General features: G+C 43.5%; 1 protein-coding gene across 1 annotated transcript in view; it reads left to right on the top strand.

The window, feature by feature from the left end:
• TPC1 (two-pore channel 1) overlaps positions 1 to 19,619 on the top strand; it is a 167,549-nt gene that overhangs the window by 121,343 nt on the left and 26,587 nt on the right. The window contains exon 22 of the mRNA XM_086786620.1: positions 1,667 to 1,704. Within this exon, the coding sequence (XP_086642746.1) occupies positions 1,667 to 1,704 (38 nt within the window). The remainder of the gene's footprint in view (positions 1 to 1,666; positions 1,705 to 19,619) is intronic.

Genomic DNA, 19,619 nt, shown 5'->3' with positions numbered 1-19,619 from the left:
ACCCTCGGGCCTCATCATCCCTCGCGTGGGTGTATGTGGAATGTCCAATTACCTCGGGAAGAATGTGGGGCAGATTATCAGCTCACCCCCTTGCATAAGATATAAACCATGGGTGGCTATTGTTAAGATTCCTGCTATTTTTTGACACTCCCAAATCTCATGTTTTTGTGGTTGCAACTGTCAATTTCCCTTTAGGATTCATGGTGAACATTCCTAGGCTCAACTTGAAAACAAGTCACAAACATTTAACTTGCACAAATGAATCAGATCTATGCAAGGCTCGTGGTACATTTATGAAAAAAAAAAAGCGAGTTTAAGAAAATGCAGGAAAATTGAATAGAGCATGTGCTCTCCATCTCATCCAAAAAGACAAAACGAAATCTTTTGAAATGACCTAAAAACGAGAACGAAATGTTTTTTTCAAACCCTGATCCCAATCTTTTCACTTCCCACTCCCGATGATACAATTCTTGCGGAAGTTCTCAGAGAAGATTCTGTGACATGATAGAATGCACTCAACAAAAAACACTTTCCATGATAGCAACCCTACCATGAAAGCAGTGAGTCAAACAAGTCTAGCTCCTTACCAATGTAAGAATCACATACGTATCCCTTCCAAACACCCCCAAGCATGAGTCTTCGAGAGATGATAGGCCCTAGCGCCTCATCTCTCGAAGACATATGCTACCCTGAGCTATTCCAAACCGTAAGGTCCCACACTCTTCCAAACACCCCCAAGCATGTCTTCGAGAGATGATAGGCCCGCATACGTATCTCTTCCAAACACCCCCAAGCATATGTCTTCGAGAGATGGTAGGCCCTAGCACCTCATCTCTCGAGGACATATGCTACCCTGAACTATTCCAGGCCGTAAGGTCCCACACTCTTGGCAGAGGTCTTTTTGTGTAATTATCAGGCTTTTTGTCCTTTCAGCCACTAGTTTTCTTTTAACGTGATCCAAGACCAATCCAAATCTCAACCTTGCTAGCCCTAGCCTCTTTGACGGGTCCTTTTAGCCCTCTAGCCCTAACCTTAACCTTGGGTTAGCTTTTAACCCCACCCACAGCGTTAGCTGATTCGGGCTTATTCCAATTCGGGATTCATCATTTAGTATGTGTTTGTGTTGCCACCTCCTTTGTGGCACATATTATATGCATACTCAAGTCTCTCTATGCTCCTCACTTTCTCTCTTGGCCTAACTCTACATGCAACCAATGTGCTGAGCCATGGAGCTACTACTAATGTATTTAATGCATGTGAGAAGTAGACCCCCGAGTATCATAACATCTACATAATGTCAATGTTAGAATTAATCTCTATATAGGCTGCTCTTTAAATGTAGATCTGTGGACGATCATCTTTCCTTTGTCGTTTGTGCTCTCTATGATGGCAAGTAATCAGCGTCTTGATTATAAAGCATGCTTCTTGGTTTGTATGAGACCTCCTTGAAGGGCCTCTTTGAAGTAAACTTTGGACTGATTGGAAGATTATTAATGCAGCTATGTGTTGAAGCTTTTCTTGAGTCTCCTCCATCACTTTGATGGTGAAGAATTAGGTTCTGTGAAAATGTAATTACCATTTTGAGGAACTTCAGTGGGCACCCTTTAATTATCTTTAATCAGTGCTCATTTCGACAATTTTGCATGTTTGTGGTTTGTGTGTGCAGTTGGGAAGGCAAAAAGATCTCTTAGATAAAGCTCGCCAGTAAGTTCTCTTGCTCCAGAGGATTTCTATCTGTATATTTTCAATTTTTCTTTTGTTCTTGATTTTGTAGACCTTGTGCTCTTACCATTATGTGTGCAGGTTGATGTTTTATAATAACCTCAGTCCAATTCTCCTCCACATCCAATTTGAAACGCCAAGAGAAGAGGATGGGACAGGACTTTTTATAATAAAAAAAATGGTGCCAAGTGGCACTCCTGTATGGCACTGATCTTTTGAGCTCAAAGGCTCCCACCACAAGGCCATTTAATAAGATTTTAGATTCAGCCCATAGGACCCGAATGTGACAGCCCCTTCCTTGAAATTTGGAAGAAAAAAAAAGTAGGTGTTCTGGAAAACCTTCCAATTGAATTGGGGGCATCTTTATGTTTACAGCTGATTGCAGAGTAGAGTAGGTAGCAGCCCAAGGTAGCAGCTGCCAATGAGGTGATAGCTCAAGTGGTGAAGGTGTTTGCCTAGGACCAAGAGGTCCTTAAGACAAGGTAGCAGCCGCCAATGAGGTGATAGCTCAAGTGGTGAAGGTGTTTGCCTAGGACCAAGAGGTCTTGGGTTCAAAACCCCCCCTTGGTGTTTCCTTGGCGGCATCGCCTACGGGTGGATATATAAGTGCCTATGGGCGGTGAAAATTAGTAACTATGGGAGGATCTTGGGCCAAAGGCCAATTTAAAAAAAAAGAGAAATAAGGAAAAGAAAAGACAAGTTAGTAGCCGGGAGGCGGCAATTTGCCTAATTCATGAGAGAGAATTTGAAACTAGTTTCAACTTTTCTTGGACACATCTTTTGCTATATGACATGTAAATCATGCCCCTTGCAAAAGTTTTTTCTATAAGTTTACACAAGCTGAGGGATGATGATGTAAGGTACATGAGCAATCAAAACTCTTGCATGGACCTTGAGGCTTGGAAGATTAAGCTCCTTTATTGGCCATAGAAGCTGCTAAGTCAAAATTCTTGCAAAGCCTCCGCAGGGTCCTTAAGACTTGGAAGATTAAGCTCTTTTAATTGGCCACAAATGGTCTCAATATACACCCAAAGCTGCTCAGCTGCAGGGACTCCAAGTTGCCAACAAAGAGCAATTAATAATTAAACCCTTTGCTGATAATTCTCTTTTGTTCTTGGAAGCCTAAGATGAGAATGTAAGAAAAGATTTAACCTTAGTCCAATGTTTTTCTCGGACCTCTGACTCCAAACGCAACATTCTTGTTGGTGCTTCTCTCGTGCGTGCATTGGCCAATTGCGGAGATTGATCCGCAATTTTCTTTGGTCGGGCTTGGATGGCACCTCAGACACTCGTGCCAGGGTAGCTTGGCTCACAGTTATTCAGCCCAAAAGAGAGGGGGGCTTGAATATTATCGATCTGGATGTTCAGTGCAGGGCGTTGCTTTGCAAACTTGTGGTCAGAGGTTTCCTACCAAGCACTGAGCCTTGGAAGGTTTTTTTCTTGTCTCGGATTTCCAGATGTACACCCAGGGCCGGGAGAGACTGCTTACAAGACGAAAAGTTTGCAAGACCATAAGCTTGCAAGCCGAGGAGCCTACTAGGCGGTTGGTTAGTCTGGAAGTTTGCAATAGAATAAGTCCATAAGCAGGCAAGGCAAGTAGTTGGGAAGTCTACACCCAATTAGTCAGAAAGTACATAAGCATATTATAAGACAATTAGTCACGACGCTTGCAAGCTAACAAGAAGGTCACATGCCTATAATCGGGTTACAAGTTTGCACGACTATAGGTTCACAAACTCATCAACTGGGAGGATCCCTAGTTTAGACGAGGGGGAGGTGGTCAGACATTAAGATATGTGGAGTCCAATCAGCATTATTTCCAAAATAGACTCTGTCCAATCTCAAAGAGCTGTTGTCATACTGTAAACTAAAGTAAGTATGGCAAGGGTTTGAAGACCATTCCCCTAATCCACCAGTCCCTTTCTAAAGAGGACATCCTGCCATTTACTTCTCTCAGCTCCCATAATCACATTGCTGTTCCTCATCCTGCCTCTATGGCTTTCTACCATATTGAAGTCCCCCATTAACACCCAAGGTTTCTGTCCACCTAACTGAGCAAGCCAACTCCACATCTGAGTTCTCGCCTTAGCAGTATGAGCCCCATAAATGTCAATAAACTACACCCTCTCATTCATTACAGTAGCTTCTACAACCACTACCCCACGAGATGGATGATCAGCAGCCACCATAGGATCCATGGATTTATGCACCATAGTTAGTACCACAGTGTACCTCATATCCAGACCACCATAAAAATTTTGAAGACGTTTTAAGTGCTATTTTCTTCTGGCCTTTTTTACAAAATAGGTTATGCTCTTGCACCCCCCAAACTTGGTACTCAAGTTCACTGACATGCTTCCAAAAAGAATCCAACTAAGCTTTAGCCTTCAATCCCATCACATTCCAGCTGCAATCAATCATTGTCTAGCATTAATAGAGACCCTCTTCTCCTATCTCCTTCCTTCTGAGAGTCCTGGACCAGATTTAACTCACCCTCGTCCCCATCCTGGGAGGCTTCTAGCATAGCCTGATGAACTTGGAAATTAAATCTCTTCAAGGAGGATCGGTCAATGTCATCCTCCTCCAAGACTCAAAGAATCATCAGAAAATGGAGGGGACAGGGGGGAGCGTGCCCAAACCTAAATGATCCCTTTCCAAAAATGGGTTTTCTACATATTCTCCTCTTCTCCAGACTGTTTAGCTTCTATCTTCTCCTTCGCTAGGCTTCAGGAAGGCCAAAGGGGCGGCACGAAATAACATCGGGATTCCGAAAGTATACACTTAAGATAGATCTGGAACAAGACCCGAATCCCACCATAGGTGGCAAACCCCATTACTCATGTAATAAGACAAAGCTAAGAAAGTAAAATTTACTAAGCCCGGGACAAACCAATAAGAGTAGTTTACAATAAAGAAAGCGTATTAGTAACGATTCTCGAAAGTGAGGCTAAGATGACCAACCTTCAGGGAAGAGATACCAACGAACAACACAGTGGCTAGGAAAGCCCCGGGAATTCTATGGAAAATAGGGAGGGTCGAAGTAAGCTATGGCTTATGAATGGTAATATGAAGTGGTAACGGTCAATCAATTTACATTCTGTTGGCTTTGATTCGAGAGGCGAGAATGCCTTAGCATCCATTAGAGGGACTTGCGTTGGCTTTGCCAACACGAGGTTTGTGACTCCGCCCGCCGCCCTCCCTCTTTATCTTTGCACTAGAGGGACTCCCCTTACTCTTAGCAGGAGGATCTCCAACCAAGATTTTTCTGGTCCCCTTTTCAGGAGCCACCTAAAAGTCCTGCTCCCTGTATGCTGCCCGTCAGGATGGATTTTGAAGTTGACAGGGAAGTGATCTGACTTGCAGTTGCTGCAATGCACACCCTTTTTTCCATTAATTTATCTGCAAAGCTGCAAAGCTGCAAAGCACTCTTTTTCAGCAAAAAAGGTTTCTTTGAAAATTTCTAATTGAGTTGTTTTAATAACTTCAGCAAGAAGCACAAACGGGTGGTAGTCAAGCTGTGGAGGTCTTGAATGCCAGGGACGAGGTCATGGGTTTGATTCCTGCTGGGCACCCGTGCGGCATGTTGTCTTAGCTCTGTGCCCCAGCTATTGTGGTACCCAAGACCATGGCGGTTGTGGGTGAATAACCAAAGCCTTGTGTTAGATATGATTGCTGTAGAAGGCACATTTGTAGACACGGACTCAGTTTCACATGGTGCATTACCACAACATAGCATACCTCCTAGGTTATTGTGAGACATAGTTGTGTGCATGCACCACTGATTGTCTAGCTTGGACCAAGAGAGAAGACATGCTCTTGCCTCGCACATGGCGGATACATAGGTTGGCGTGTCAAAGGCCTACTGGCAGGCTCCGGTGGTATGGGACGCCAGAGACCTATGGGATTGTGCAAGAAGCCCTAGCCTTGGCTTGGGGGAGATCGGTAGATGCCGGTCACGGTTGGGAGGTGAGCTAGCCTCCTACCTCATGATTTGGTTTAGGACTGACCTTGGTTTTCAATTGTGTTTAGGGTAGATTTTGGAAAGGACTTTATAGTTGATATCAACGTAGAGGATGAAGAGGTATGCATGTCTAGGCATCATAAATGTTAAGAGTTCCTAGGTATTTCTTGTCAGGTATTTTGGAGTCTCTATGTGTGTACCCATCATGTACGTGTTTGTGTACCCACTTGTGTCTTGGTGTGAACAACCCTTCTTTGTGTGTGAACACCCACTTATGTGAGTAAGTGAGTACATGTGAACCACCACTTATAGCCACTTAAATGTTTGTGTGTGTAAGTAGTGATGTCACTGGTATAGCCAAGTGTCACTACCCGAGTGAGTAGAGTGTTGGTGTTAGATTTAATACATCAATCAAGAGTGTATTGAGTCGTACAGATATTCCCTCTCTCTCTCTCTCTCTCTCTCTCTCTCTCTCTCCACCATGGCATCCACCCGCCATAGCTGACAGTGAAACCCTAATCCTAGTTCTTCAATTGGTATGAGAACAGGTGTGTTTTAGGTTTTCGGTTTTTAGGTTCTGCAATTGACTGAAGTAACCGACTCCTCACTTCTGTCCACGCCCCGTGCTTGCTTGCATGTTGGTGACAATGATATTAGCCGCTTAGTAGTCTCCGCTTGTACGCCCACTGCCGCCCTTGTGATCACCACCTCGCCACCAACTACATCTTGCCTATTCAGCCTGTTGTTAGCGCTGCCGAGTATGCTCCTTCTCGGTCTGCCTACTGAGACGCCACACGTCACCACCAAGACGAGTTGTGACGCTTCTTGCCCAACCGTGCATAGGTCGAGATTGCCACTGCTCCGCCCGCTTTGCTTCGCCTGGCCAGCGCTTGCAGTTCCCAGTCGCCCCTACCTCTTTTGCGCTAACCACAACCATCTCCACGTCACCAGTCACCTAGCCATCGATGAGCTGAAGCTGTGCTTGTTGCTACCCGACTCGACCATCCTCAACTACAACTCCAATCGGTGTAGCCCATCGCCAGCATTCGTCAACTCCTATACCTACACGTCAACAATTTCAAAAATCAAGCGAAAAAGGTCTTATTGATACTTTTGCACTCATCAAAATTTGGGGTTTTTACAAAATCAAGCATTAATTGTCTAATCGAAGTCCGTGTATACATCAAAATCTCAAGATCTACCTAGCGAAAAAATTGAAGCCTCTACAGCTGCAAAAATTTGGGGCTTTTAGCCAATGAGGTGACAGCTCAAGTGGTAGAGATGTTTGTCTGGGACTAGGAGGTCTTGGGTTCAAAACCCCACATGGTGCTTCTTCGGCGGCATCACTGCATGAAAATAAAAAAGCGCCTATGGGCGGACACCAATGAGTGGTGAAAAATTGGTAACTATGGGAGGATCTTGGGCCTAAGGCAAGGAGGGAGGGGGGGGGGGAGGGGGATGTTTTTTTATTTTTGGGTAAAATCTTCAAATTAAAGCCTATGTATGTGCAAAAATTTGGGGCTTTTGCAAAATTTGAGCTCCTACATTGAAGCCACTACAGCATTTAGAATTCTGCATTTTTTCTAAAAAATGGAGAAAAACACCAAATTGGAGCTCCTACACGCAAAATTGAGCCTTCTATATCAAATTGGAGCGCTACATCTACGAAGACTTAGGATTTCTTTTGCACAAGTCTCAATGTGTGCGATTTTGGGTTTTCTGCCCTTGCCACGGAGCCTAAAATGAGGCCTCAGGTGTTGACTGCCTGGCAACGCCACCGGAAGAAGATTTATCATGGACATTTGTTTGAAGGGGGATCTAATCTCCCATAAATATTTATGTGTTTATGTGTGAGAGTCAACATGTGTTATTCCACTGGTCGGTGTGGAATGCTTGGTTGAACCCAATGCTAATGGATACACTTAAATACACTGAGATTTAATGGACAAGAAGCTCAATACAACATGTAATTTGTTGAATTGACAAGAGACACACAATGAATTTGAACGACCGGCTCCTCCCTCAAATAGAGTATATTTATCTTGGGAGAATTGAGTACATAGTATAATGGGCATTTCTGACAAGATTTCCATACCAATGCATATGTATACAATATTGCAAACAATATGGTTGTCGGTGAAGATCTGCAACTCACACTAGTCCCTTAAGTTTACCAACACATGGTAGTAACAATCTGTAAGAGAGCACATAGGACAAGAGAAGACTACACAAGGTATGTGAATATGGAGTTGTGCTCCTCCCTCTTGCTACTTGCTTCCATAATTAAGCTTTAAAGCTTACCAATTGCAAGTAGAGTCGATGACAGCAGAAGTCTTCGCGATGATGGGAGTTTTTAGAGTGTTGAAATCTTCAATTTGTCGTGATTCTTCACGACAAACATCTTCAAGAGGATGACGGGAACCTTGCGAAAGCTTCCCCTGTGGTTCAACTTAAGAAAGGAAGGCTGAAATTAGGGTTTTCAGCCAAAAGACCAAAAATTACAGCAAATATAAGAGCTATTTTACTGAACTTCAGACATTGGGAGTGTGTAGGGGAGTGAATACCACCTAGAAACTCTATTGGAAGCCTGGAAAACACACTAGCAAGCTTGGATATGGAGTTTGGAAGGAGAGTGCAAAAAATACAGCCAAAAGGCCTCATGAAGGGAGGCGGCTACTTTTAGAGAGAGAGGGGAGAGAGAGATAATGAGATGTCCACCTTGGGTACCAGGGAGAGAGGAGTTAGAACATGCGACTTGTTGTGCAAGTTCGGATGGACACATGGATGGTTGCTCTCTTTGAACAAAGGGGATAAGGTCTGAGTTGTGGGCATTGAACTTTATCTACCTCGAGACACCAGTGTGTGTGAACACAAGATTGGTCATAATTTATAAGTGTGTTTTGGTCTCGCCCAAAACTTAATGAAGTGTATACACACTTACTTATAAATTAATGCTAGTTCCTAAGGCTAGGTTTTGACCAAAACTTACCACCTGTCACATGCCACATAACCATGTTGGCAGACAGTTTCACATGCACAAATCACAGGAGGGTGTCCCCTTACCTGAAACTACACATTGGTCAAACAAGCATGAAAACAACATGCTAATTCAACTGCAGGCAAGCACATAAAGGTACTATACAATGCAGCATTGGTATGGACAATCCCCATTCGTGAGAATATAATAGACGTGTTCAGGCAAGAACACGAGGTACCATACCCAATGGAACACCAATCCTCCAGGCATTTCCGGGCATGTACACACAAGCAGAAGTCCCAACGGAAAGCCAAGTAAACAATATCACACAAGTGGCATCAATCCCCGGCATATGCAGCTGTCATGGATGCCAATCCAGTGTATATACATAACGAGAAAGCAAGGGTGGACTGGTTGGGTGGCCAAATGGTGGCATCCTCCATAGTTTCTAAACAATTGTCCGCAACTAAAAAGCATCCAAGTACGTCTGACGCAAGTGTGGATAATCTCTAAAGAACTCTTCATCTATCCATTTAGCATCAATGGGAAGATAGTTCTTGAACTTCATAAGATAACGTGTGACAACTTTGCCTGCTTGCAAAATCTCCTCAAGCTTATTCACTACTGGTGGATCCTCAATGACATTTCACTAGGCTCCGGCTCTACATACTTGTGAAGGAGACTCACATGAAAAGCATTGTGTATATGCCAATGACTAGGCAATGGTAACCTTAAAGCCACTTCATTGATCTTCTCGATCGCTCGAAAAGGCCCACGGCAACTTGTTACAGGCTTAGGGTATGCATCCTCTTTGCCAGGCCTCTTTGCAAGTCTTGCTTTCTCAAATTTGGCAATACTTGTATAACACGATGACCAATAAAACATCCTTAGTCCCTTTAATATAGAGGATATTGTCAGTTGGGCTGTTGGAAAAACCTTGTGCAACCAAGTATGCATGTATTTTTTCGTACCACGCTCTAGGAGCCTGCTTAAGACCATTTAAAGCTTTTTTCAATCTACATACTTTTGATTCTTGACTTTTCTAAGCAAAACTACAAGGTTGAGATACATAGACTTCCTCATGCAAATCTCCATTCAAGAAAGTAGTTTTGATATCCAACTGACGTACATTCCAACCTTTATGTGTTGCAAATGCAATGATAGTCCGCATGGTAGTCCTACGACATGTGGGTGCAAAGGTTTCACCATAGTCAATGTCTTTCTCTTGTGCATAACCCTTTGCAACAAGCCTAGCTTTGAATCGCTCAATATTGCCATCTGCTCTACGTTTGAGCTTGTAAACCCATTTTGTATCAATGGTCTTCTTGCCAAGAGGCAAGTCTACTAAATGCCATGTATCATTTTTGAGTATCGAATCATACTCAAATTCCATAGCACTCATCCAATTTTCAGATTTCTTTGATTCATCAAAGGAGACAAGTTCCTCTGCATCACATAAATTGGCAATAAGAGCATAACCTGCATCAACAAGAGACGCATGTTGAGAGCCTGCACGTGTTTTACGAGACAAAGGAGTGGCCGATTTGTTGTCACGTAGTGTTTGCACCAGCCATTTTAGCATACTTTTAGACTCCTTAATTTCCTTTCTTTTCTCATATCATCCACATTTGCCTCATCAATAGGCTGATTTTCAGTATTTCTTTGATTACCCAAAGACTCTACATCAATGTGTCCTTCATTGAACAATGGAAGGAGATTGTCGAATATGTCCTTTGAATAATTTTTTACATGAAAGCAAGGGTTGAATTGCATCTTCCACAAATACAACATCTCTACTCGCAAGAATGCGCTTGGTAGAAGGATGTATTTCTATAACAGCCATGCATACAGTCTTATGCGAAGGGTCATAACTGCATTGCACAATGAAAGGCCAATCATCATGTGAATAGTTTGCAGATTCTTTGTTTTCCGCATTGGATGTTGATGCATCAGCTACAGCCATACTTGAGTCTTTCTTTTTCTCCTTCTCTAGCCGTTTCGTGCACTCATTAATGTAGTGACCAGGTTTTTTGCAATAGTTGTATTTTTCCTTTTTCTTTGGCTTGCCGCCTTCCTTGTCTGTAGGCTTGTCCGATGACTGTGATTTTGGCTCGTAACTACCCTGAGGAAAGAATTTACTTTTGCCTCTTCGTTAACTGGCATCAAAAGTATGATCTCCTGTACGCATGACAATTTTGTTTTGCCAGGATTGCTCTTTTTGCAAGAGCACAGAAACTAGCTCCTCAAAGTTCAAGGCATTTGGATTGCCTTTCATCATGAGTCTGATGGTAGAAGAAAAACCTTGATACGAGTCCGGCAATGCATTCAAGATAGTAGACACTAATGAATTGTCGGGATATATTTTATCAACACTGGCCAACTGCTCCTTAAAATCCTTGATTTGTGTATGGAAACTATCCATGGAGTCTCCCTCATCAATATGCTCTAACTTTAATTGCTGGCGTTCATGACACGGAAGTGGTATAGCTGTATATGCCTTTATAGAGTGTCACACTTCCACACACTGATACAAACACACCCAGCACACCAGACCCAAGAGTATGAACAAAACTTTAGTTCAATACAAGTCTTCCTTCTTATAGAGTTGAACATCCATTACATCCTCAGAACCATCTTCATCTAACACCCATTCACAATCAGTCCACTCTAGCTCCTGGTCGCTCCCAATCCTTCTCCTTTAGCCCACGATTACTCTTCCCAAGCTCCTCTGAGGGATCCTCTCTCCCCAGGTCTTCTACTCCTTAATTTTGAAAGAAGGACTCATCATCATCTTCATATTACAGCATCATGCAAGATCTTTACACAATACTCTCATGCCCATGCTATATATCTTTACAAGATGATAGCATGATGCAATACACACCCAAGGGACAATATTCATCAGACTTGCACAAAAGAAAAAAAAGAGACAAGAGATATATGTCCTCAATACATGCTGGCAACCTCCCATAACATATCTTGAGCACAACTTGATATCTTCCACAAGAAAGAGACAGAGCCTCTTCATACATTACCACTGGCAACTGGTAGCTTTTCAATACCTACTGCCCACAAACTTCAACATCTTCTGATATGCCTTCTCCTTTGCTCCAAGGATCACCTCCTATGATGCTCTGTCAATAGCAAGCGGCCATATGTACTTGATGGCCTACTACAATCGAGTGCGTTCACTGAGACTCCTGCCACTCTTTATCACCTTCCTCATGTTCATATAGAAAACAACAGCTTAACGTAGCCCAGCATCCCTCGACTCTCATCAAACATTTCTGCTTTCTTTCTACATCTTCATCACAACAGTAGCATGGCTCTACCTATGGATCCACACACAACGTCAAACAAGTCTTGGGCATGATCTGACAGCCTGCTGGCGGCCCACTCGAAGACCTTTAGATCAATCTTCGTCTTCTCTTCCTCCCTTTCACTGCTGGTCCCGTGTCTCAACTCCACAGTAGATCTCTTGTTTTCAAAGTGACAGCCTCACGGCCCTCCAAAAGAACCCCTTCTTCATCGATCACTGCCAATTATATAGGCTCCCTTGGCATCCTCAACCCTTTGCCTCCCAAGATGAAAAACAAAAGAAAAAACACCTACTACGCTCAGACCTGGCTGCAGCCAATCAAAGGAATGAAACAACCCTCACGGGCTCTCGAGAGAAAATATCACACAGTCGTTGGCCTTTCTCAGAAGGCTCCCTCTCAGCAGCAACTCGCCTCCACCTCTGTTACCCATCGCTCTTTCTTCTGCTCCTGCGTCATCCTTCGTTCCAGCCCACAGCAGCTCACGCTCACTCCCTAGAGCGACTCTCTCTTCTGCAGCTACGGTAGCATACAAAGAGAAACCCAAAAACAACTCTCCTGTGTGTTCCCAGCTCACAGCATTTTCACTCTCCGGAAAAGACAGGCGCCACCTTCGTTGCAACGCTCCTCCTCTCTGTTCTGGAAAAAACCCGTCGCCCATAGCCTAAATTGGCATTCCTCCCTTCTCGAATCTCCTTGCGCCATCTCTCTCCTGCCATGCACACACGTAGCCACATCACCCTTCTCGAATCTCCTTTAATCTTGGACATTTTCACCTCTCATACACACATAAAATTGGCACCCCCAACAACTAATTGCCCCCATGCACTTGCACATTTTCAAATACAATTTACAAGTGCCCATTTTCTTTTTTTTTTTTGAGACACGCACATGTACAGAGCAACTGAATGACTAACAGCATCTCAAGCAGACCACGCCCTGGATTAGCCTGGTACTCCCACACCTTGGGCTCATCATTTTCCTTGCACATTCACTTCCATCAAAGCCTAAAGCTTCATTGCCACATATAACCACACATCCATGACGCCCACACTGAGTCAATAAGTGCTCCCATGACTTTACCACAATACGGAACATCACTCATGTACACATGTACAAGTTGAGTTTGGGGTTTTCAAAAATCTTCACACATATTTCACATCTGAATCCCACTCATAATCATATACTGAATTAACAAACATCTGATCATCAACTTCCATCTCATAGTCATCCAATTTGCAATCTACATCATTGGTTTCCAACTCTTCCTCTGGACAACCTGCCAAACTAAGACTATAGCTAAACCACTCATCCATATGTTGAGCATCAACATGAGGTGTATCCACCATAAACTCAATTCCCTTCAGCCCATTAACATCAAACATAGCAACTTCATGCACTGTAAACTCATCATTGCCACTTCCCTGTAGTTTCTCCAGCTTCAAGACCATTGGTGATCCTTAAAGATTCTCCACATCTTGCACAGGCATCTCTACCAAGTCTAAGCTTCCTAAACTGCCAGTCAAAGCATCTTGGTTCCCTTGACCAACAACAATAAGCTCATATGCATTGTCACTACTGACAACTGACTCATTCTCTTGGGCATGACAAGAAACACACACCTTATGATCAGCAACGGCACATGCAAAATCTATCACGTCGTCATCCAAAATAGCATCTAACTCATCATCAGTCACACCATCACTCCCTTCCTGCACAACTGGTATGCAAGTATTTGTTATCTTCTCCAAGGAAGCCAATTCCAACAGATCATCCAATGCATTATCAAGAGTACAGTTCAGCTCATCATCCAAACTCTCACAAGCTGCAATATCCAACTCATCACCCGGATCATCAATATGTACTTCATCCATAGTATCTTCATTAGTAACATTTTGATCATCACATTCTACCTTGACTGGTTGAAGTACAGGCACATGCAAGTCATTACTCATTTCTGAATCAGAGAGATCATCCAAGTCATTTCCATACTCAAACACATCAGGTTCCTCAGCATTAACATCACTTTCACAATCTACAGCATCATCAATAATCTTCTTAAACAACATATCAGGATTTCTCTGCGAAGAGTCAGAAGTACAATCAACAAGCTCATAATCAGTTTCAGCCTGTTTAATAGTATGACCAGCAGCCTCTTCCACATTAAAATCACGACAAACAGACCTACAGGAACCCTTATCCTCATCCCTGATAACATGCAAGGAAGAAATAGTAAACTGTTCACATGGTAGATAGCACACTGGAGTCTCCATCACTTCCCCAATCATAGGCTGAATCATAACTGGCTGCACATCATCAATACTTCCATCCTCCTTCTCCTCATCTTCTGAAAACTCTTCAGGGCTGATTCCAAAAACCTTACCCTTCTCCATTTCCAACAGGTTAATCTGTCCCATATCCTGCTCTGCAAATGTGACCTTACGGACTTCATGAACGTTGGGCTGAATTGCATCCTTCATCCGCATACTACGGTCAATCACCCTATCATTCATTCCCATAGACAATTGATACATACCACCATTAGCTTTGGCTGGTTTCTCACATTGCGGACTGATATGACCCCACTCATCACAATTCTAGCATTGCACATCACTCGGATACCGTCTCCCTCTTCCAATATCTGTTGAATTTCCTTCAGAACCAGATGATGCATCAGTCTTCCTTCCCATAACACCTATGCCTCTTCCTCTTCCTGCAGACTCTATCCAATTCAAACTTAAAGACTTCATGAGCTCCACTGCTTCATGAACATCTCTCTTCAAAGTATCCCCCTGTTCAGGAACAACAGCAGCTTCTCTTTCAGGATGTATACTCTCAATCTCTGGCATCTTCATAAACTTCTTCGGCTCTTCCTGCATTCCCAACTGCCTCAAATGTTTCACCTTCCACTCCTTCTCACGAGCAACTCTGACAGCCTCCTCAAAGCTATCCAGATTCTTCATCTCCACCTTCAGACGGAGGGTAGGCTCCAGACCAGCCACAAACAGGTCTCCCTTTATCATCTGCGGGGGTACTATAGGAATCAAAGCCTCACACCATAGACTCCACAGTCTACCAAACTCAATCAAATACTGATCCACATCTTGTCCATCCTTCTGCTGAATTTTACACAACTCTTTCCACACTTCATTTAGACTCCTCACATGGACAAATTATGCCAAAATTGCAGCTCTAGCTACATGGTACTCAGGGTCCTGTTGATGAGCATTCCTGTGTGTAGTCACAAACATCTGTAGCCATGCTTTTGCATCACCCTGCAAGCAATAAGTCAAAATCTGAGAGAGGATCTCCGGGGTTGCCCTGTCTTTCATCAAAGCTGTAAATTCCATCTTTTCCAGAAACCTGATTGCACTCTCCTGTGGTAATCCCCAATACTCTGGAAAATCTTGAGCCATCTCCCCAATCTTTCTTCACACAAACCCTTGTCTTCTTTCACAAACGGAAGGAAATTTCTTCCTCTGTGGGGACACCAAAAAGTGATGACACGGAAGCGGTATAGCTGAATATGCCTTTATAGAGTGTCACACTTCTACACACTGATACAAACACACCCAGAACACCAGACCCAAGAGTATGAACAAAACTTGATTTCGATACAAGTCTTCGTTCTTACAGAGTTGAACATCCATTACATCCTCAAAACCATCTTCATCGAACACCCATTCACGATCAGTCCACTCCAGCTCCTGGTCGCTCCCAATACTTCTCCTTTAGCCCACGATTACTCTTCCCAAGCTCCTCTGAGGGATCCTCTCTCCCCAGGTCTTCTACTCCTTAATTTTGAAAGAAGGACTCATCATCATCTTCATATTATAGCATCATGCAAGATCTTTACACAATACCCTCATGCCCATGCTATATATCTTTACAAGATGATAGGATGATGCAATACACACCCAAGGGACAATATTCATCAGACTTGCACAAAAGAAAAAAAAGAGACAAGAGATATATGTCCTCAATACATGCTGGCAACCTCCCATAACATATCTTCAGCACAACTTGATATCTTCCACAAGAAAGAGACACAGCCTCTTCATACATTACCACTGGCAACTGGTAGCTTTTCAATACCTACTGCCCACAAACTTCAACATCTTCTGATATGCCTTCTCCTTTGCTCCAAGGATCACCTCCTATGATGCTCTGTCAATAGCAAGCGGCCATATGTACTTGATGGCCTACTACAATCGAGTGCGTTCACTGAGACTCCCGCCACTCTTTATCACCTTCCTCATGTTCATATAGAAAACAACAGCCTGACGTAGCCCAGCATCCCTCGACTCTCATCAAACATTTCTGCTTTCTTTCTACATCTTCATCACAACAGTAGCATGGCTCTACTTATGGACCCACACACAACGTCAAACAAGTCTTGGGCATGATCTGACAGCCTGCTGGCGGCCCACTCGAAGACCTTTAGATCAATCTTCGTCTTCTCTTCCTCCCTTTCACTGTTGGTCCCGTGTCTCAACTCCGCAGTAGATCTCTTGTTTTCAAAGTGACAGCCTCACGGCCCTCCAAAAGAACGCCTTCTTTATCGATCACTGCCAATTATATAGGCTCCCTTGGCATCCTCAGCCCTTTGCCTCCCAAGATGAAAAACAAAAGAAAAAACACCTACTACGCTCAGACCTAGCTGCAGCCAATCAAAGGAATGAAACAACCCTCACGGGCTCTCGAGAGAAAATATCACACAGTCGTTGGCCTTTCTCAGAAGGCTCCCTCTCAGCAGCAACTCGCCTCCACCTCTGCTACCCATCTCTCTTTCTTCTGCTCCTGCGTCATCCTTCGTTCCAGCCCACAGCAGCTCCCGCTCACTCCTTGGAGCGACTCTCTCTTCTGCAGCGACGGTAGCATACAAAGCGACACCCAAAAACAACTCTCCTCTGTGTTCCCAGCTCACAGCATTTTCACTCTCCGGAAAAGATAGGCACCGCCTTCGTTGCAACGCTCCTCCTCTCTGTTCTGGAAAAAACCCGTCGCCCATAGCCTGAATTGGCAATCCTCCCTTCTCGAATCTCCTTGCGCCATCTCTCTCCTGCCATGTACACACGTAGCCACATCACCCTTCGCGAATCTCCTTTAATCTTGGACATTTTCACCTCTCATACACACATAAAATTGGCACCCCCAACAACTAATTGCCCCCATGCACTTGCACATTTTCGAATACAATTTACAAGTGCCCATTTTCTATTTTTTTTTGAGACATGCACATGTACAGAGCAGCTGAATGACTGACAGCATCTCAAGCAGACCACGCCCTGGATTAGCCTGGTACTCCCACACCTTGGGCTCATCATTTTCCTTGCACATTCACTTTCATCAAAGCCTAAAGCTTGATTGCCACATATAACCACACATCCATGACGCCCACACTGAGTCAATGAGTGCTCTTATGACTTTACCACAATACGGAACATCACTCATGTACACATGTACAAGTTGAGTTTGGGGTTTTCAAAAATCTTCACACATATTTCACATCTGAATCCCACTCATAATCATATACTGAATTAACAAACATCTGATCATCAACTTCCATCTCATAGTTATCCAATTTGCAATCTACATCATTGGTTTCCAACTCTTCCTCTGGACAACCTGCCAAACTAAGACCATAGCCAAACCACTCATCCATATGTTGAGCATCAACATGAGGTGTATCCACCATAAACTCATTTCCCTTCAGCCCATTAACATCAAACATAGCAACTTCATGCACTGTAGACTCATCATTGCCACTTCCCTGTAGTTTCTCCAGCTTCAAGACCATTGGTGATCCTTCAAGATTCTCCACATCTTGCACAGGCATCTCTACCAAGTCTAAGCTTCCTAAACTGCCAGTCAAAGCATCTTGGTCTCCTTGACCAACAACAATAAGCTCATATGCATTGTCACTACTGACAACTGACTCATTCTCTTGGGCATGACAAGAAACACACACCTTATGATCAGCAATGGCACATGCAAAATCTATCACGTCATCATCCAAAATAGCATCTAACTCATCATCAGTCACACCATCACTCCCTTCCTGCACAACTGGTATGCAAGTATTTGTTATCTTCTCCAAGGAAGCCAATTCCAACAGATCATCCAATGCATTATCAAGAGTACAGTTCAGCTCATCATCCAAACTCTCACAAGCTGCAATATCCAACTCATCACCCGGATCATCAATATGTACTTCATCCATAGTATCTTCATTAGTAACATTTTGATCATCACATTCTACCTTGACTGGTTGAAGTACAGGCACATGCAAGTCATTACTCATTTTTGAATCAGAGAGATCATCCAAGTCATTTCCATACTCAAACACATCAGGTTCCTCAGCATTAACATCACTTTCATAATCTCCAGCATTATCAATAATCTTCTTAAACAACATATCAGGATTTCTCTGCCAAGAGTCAGAAGTACAATCAACAAGCTCATAATCAGTTTCAGCCTGTTTAATAGTATGACCAGAAGCCTCTTCCACATTAAAATCACGACAAACAGACCTACAGGAACCTTATCCTCATCCCTGATAACATGCAAGGAAGAAATAGTAAATTGTTCACATGGAAGATAGCACACTGGAGTCTCCATCACTTCCCCAATCATAGGCTGAATCATAACTGGCTGCACATCATCAATACTTCCATCCTCCTTCTCCTCATCTTCTGAAAACTCTTCAGGGCTGATTCCAAAAACCTTACCCTTCTCCATTTCCAACAGGTTAATCTGTCCCATAGCCTGCTCTGCAAATGTGACCTTACGGACTTCATGAACGTTGGGCTGAATTGCATCCTTCATCCGCATACTAGGGTCAATCACCCTATCATTCATTCCCATAGACAATTGATACATACCACCATTAGCTTTGGCTGGTTTCTCAGATTGCGGACTGATATGACCCCACTCATCACAATTCTAGCATTGCACATCACTCGGATACCGTCTCCCTCTTCCAATATCTGTTGAATTTCCTTCAGAACCAGATGATGCATCAGTCTTCCTTCCCATAACACCTATGCCTCTTCCTCTTCCTGCCGACTCTATCCAATTCAAACTTAAAGACTTCATGAGCTCCACTGCTTCATGAACATCTCTCTTCAAAGTAATCCCCTGTTCAGGAACAATAGCAGCTTCTCTTTCAGGATGTATACTCTCAATCTCTGGCATCTTCACAAACTTCTTCGGCTCTGCCTACATTCCCAACTGCCTCAGATGTTTCACCTTCCACTCCTTCTCACGAGCAACTCTGACAGGCTCCTCAAAGCTATCCAGATTCTTCATGTCCACCTTCAGACGGAGGGTAGGCTCCAGACCAGCCACAAACAGGTCTCCCTTTATCATCTGCGGGGGTACTTCAAGAATCAAAGCCTCACACCATAGACTCCACAGTCTACCAAACTCAATCAAATATTGATCCACATCTTGTCCATCCTTCTGCTGAATTTTACACAACTCTTTCCACACTTCATTCAGACTCCTCACATGGACAAACTGTGCCAAAAATGCAACTCTAGCTACATGGTACTCAGGGTCCTGTTGATGAGCATTCCTGTGTGTAGTCACAAACATTTGTAGCCATGCTTTTGCATCACCCTGCAAGCCATAAGTCAAA

Source organism: Cibotium barometz, chromosome 49 (assembly GCF_041138505.1).
Source record: "Cibotium barometz isolate CiBa-2024 chromosome 49, ASM4113850v1, whole genome shotgun sequence".
NCBI classification, from domain to species: domain Eukaryota; kingdom Viridiplantae; phylum Streptophyta; class Polypodiopsida; order Cyatheales; family Cibotiaceae; genus Cibotium; species Cibotium barometz.
Note: the sequence above shows the minus strand (reverse complement) of the source record. Positions and strands in the feature narration are given on the sequence as shown.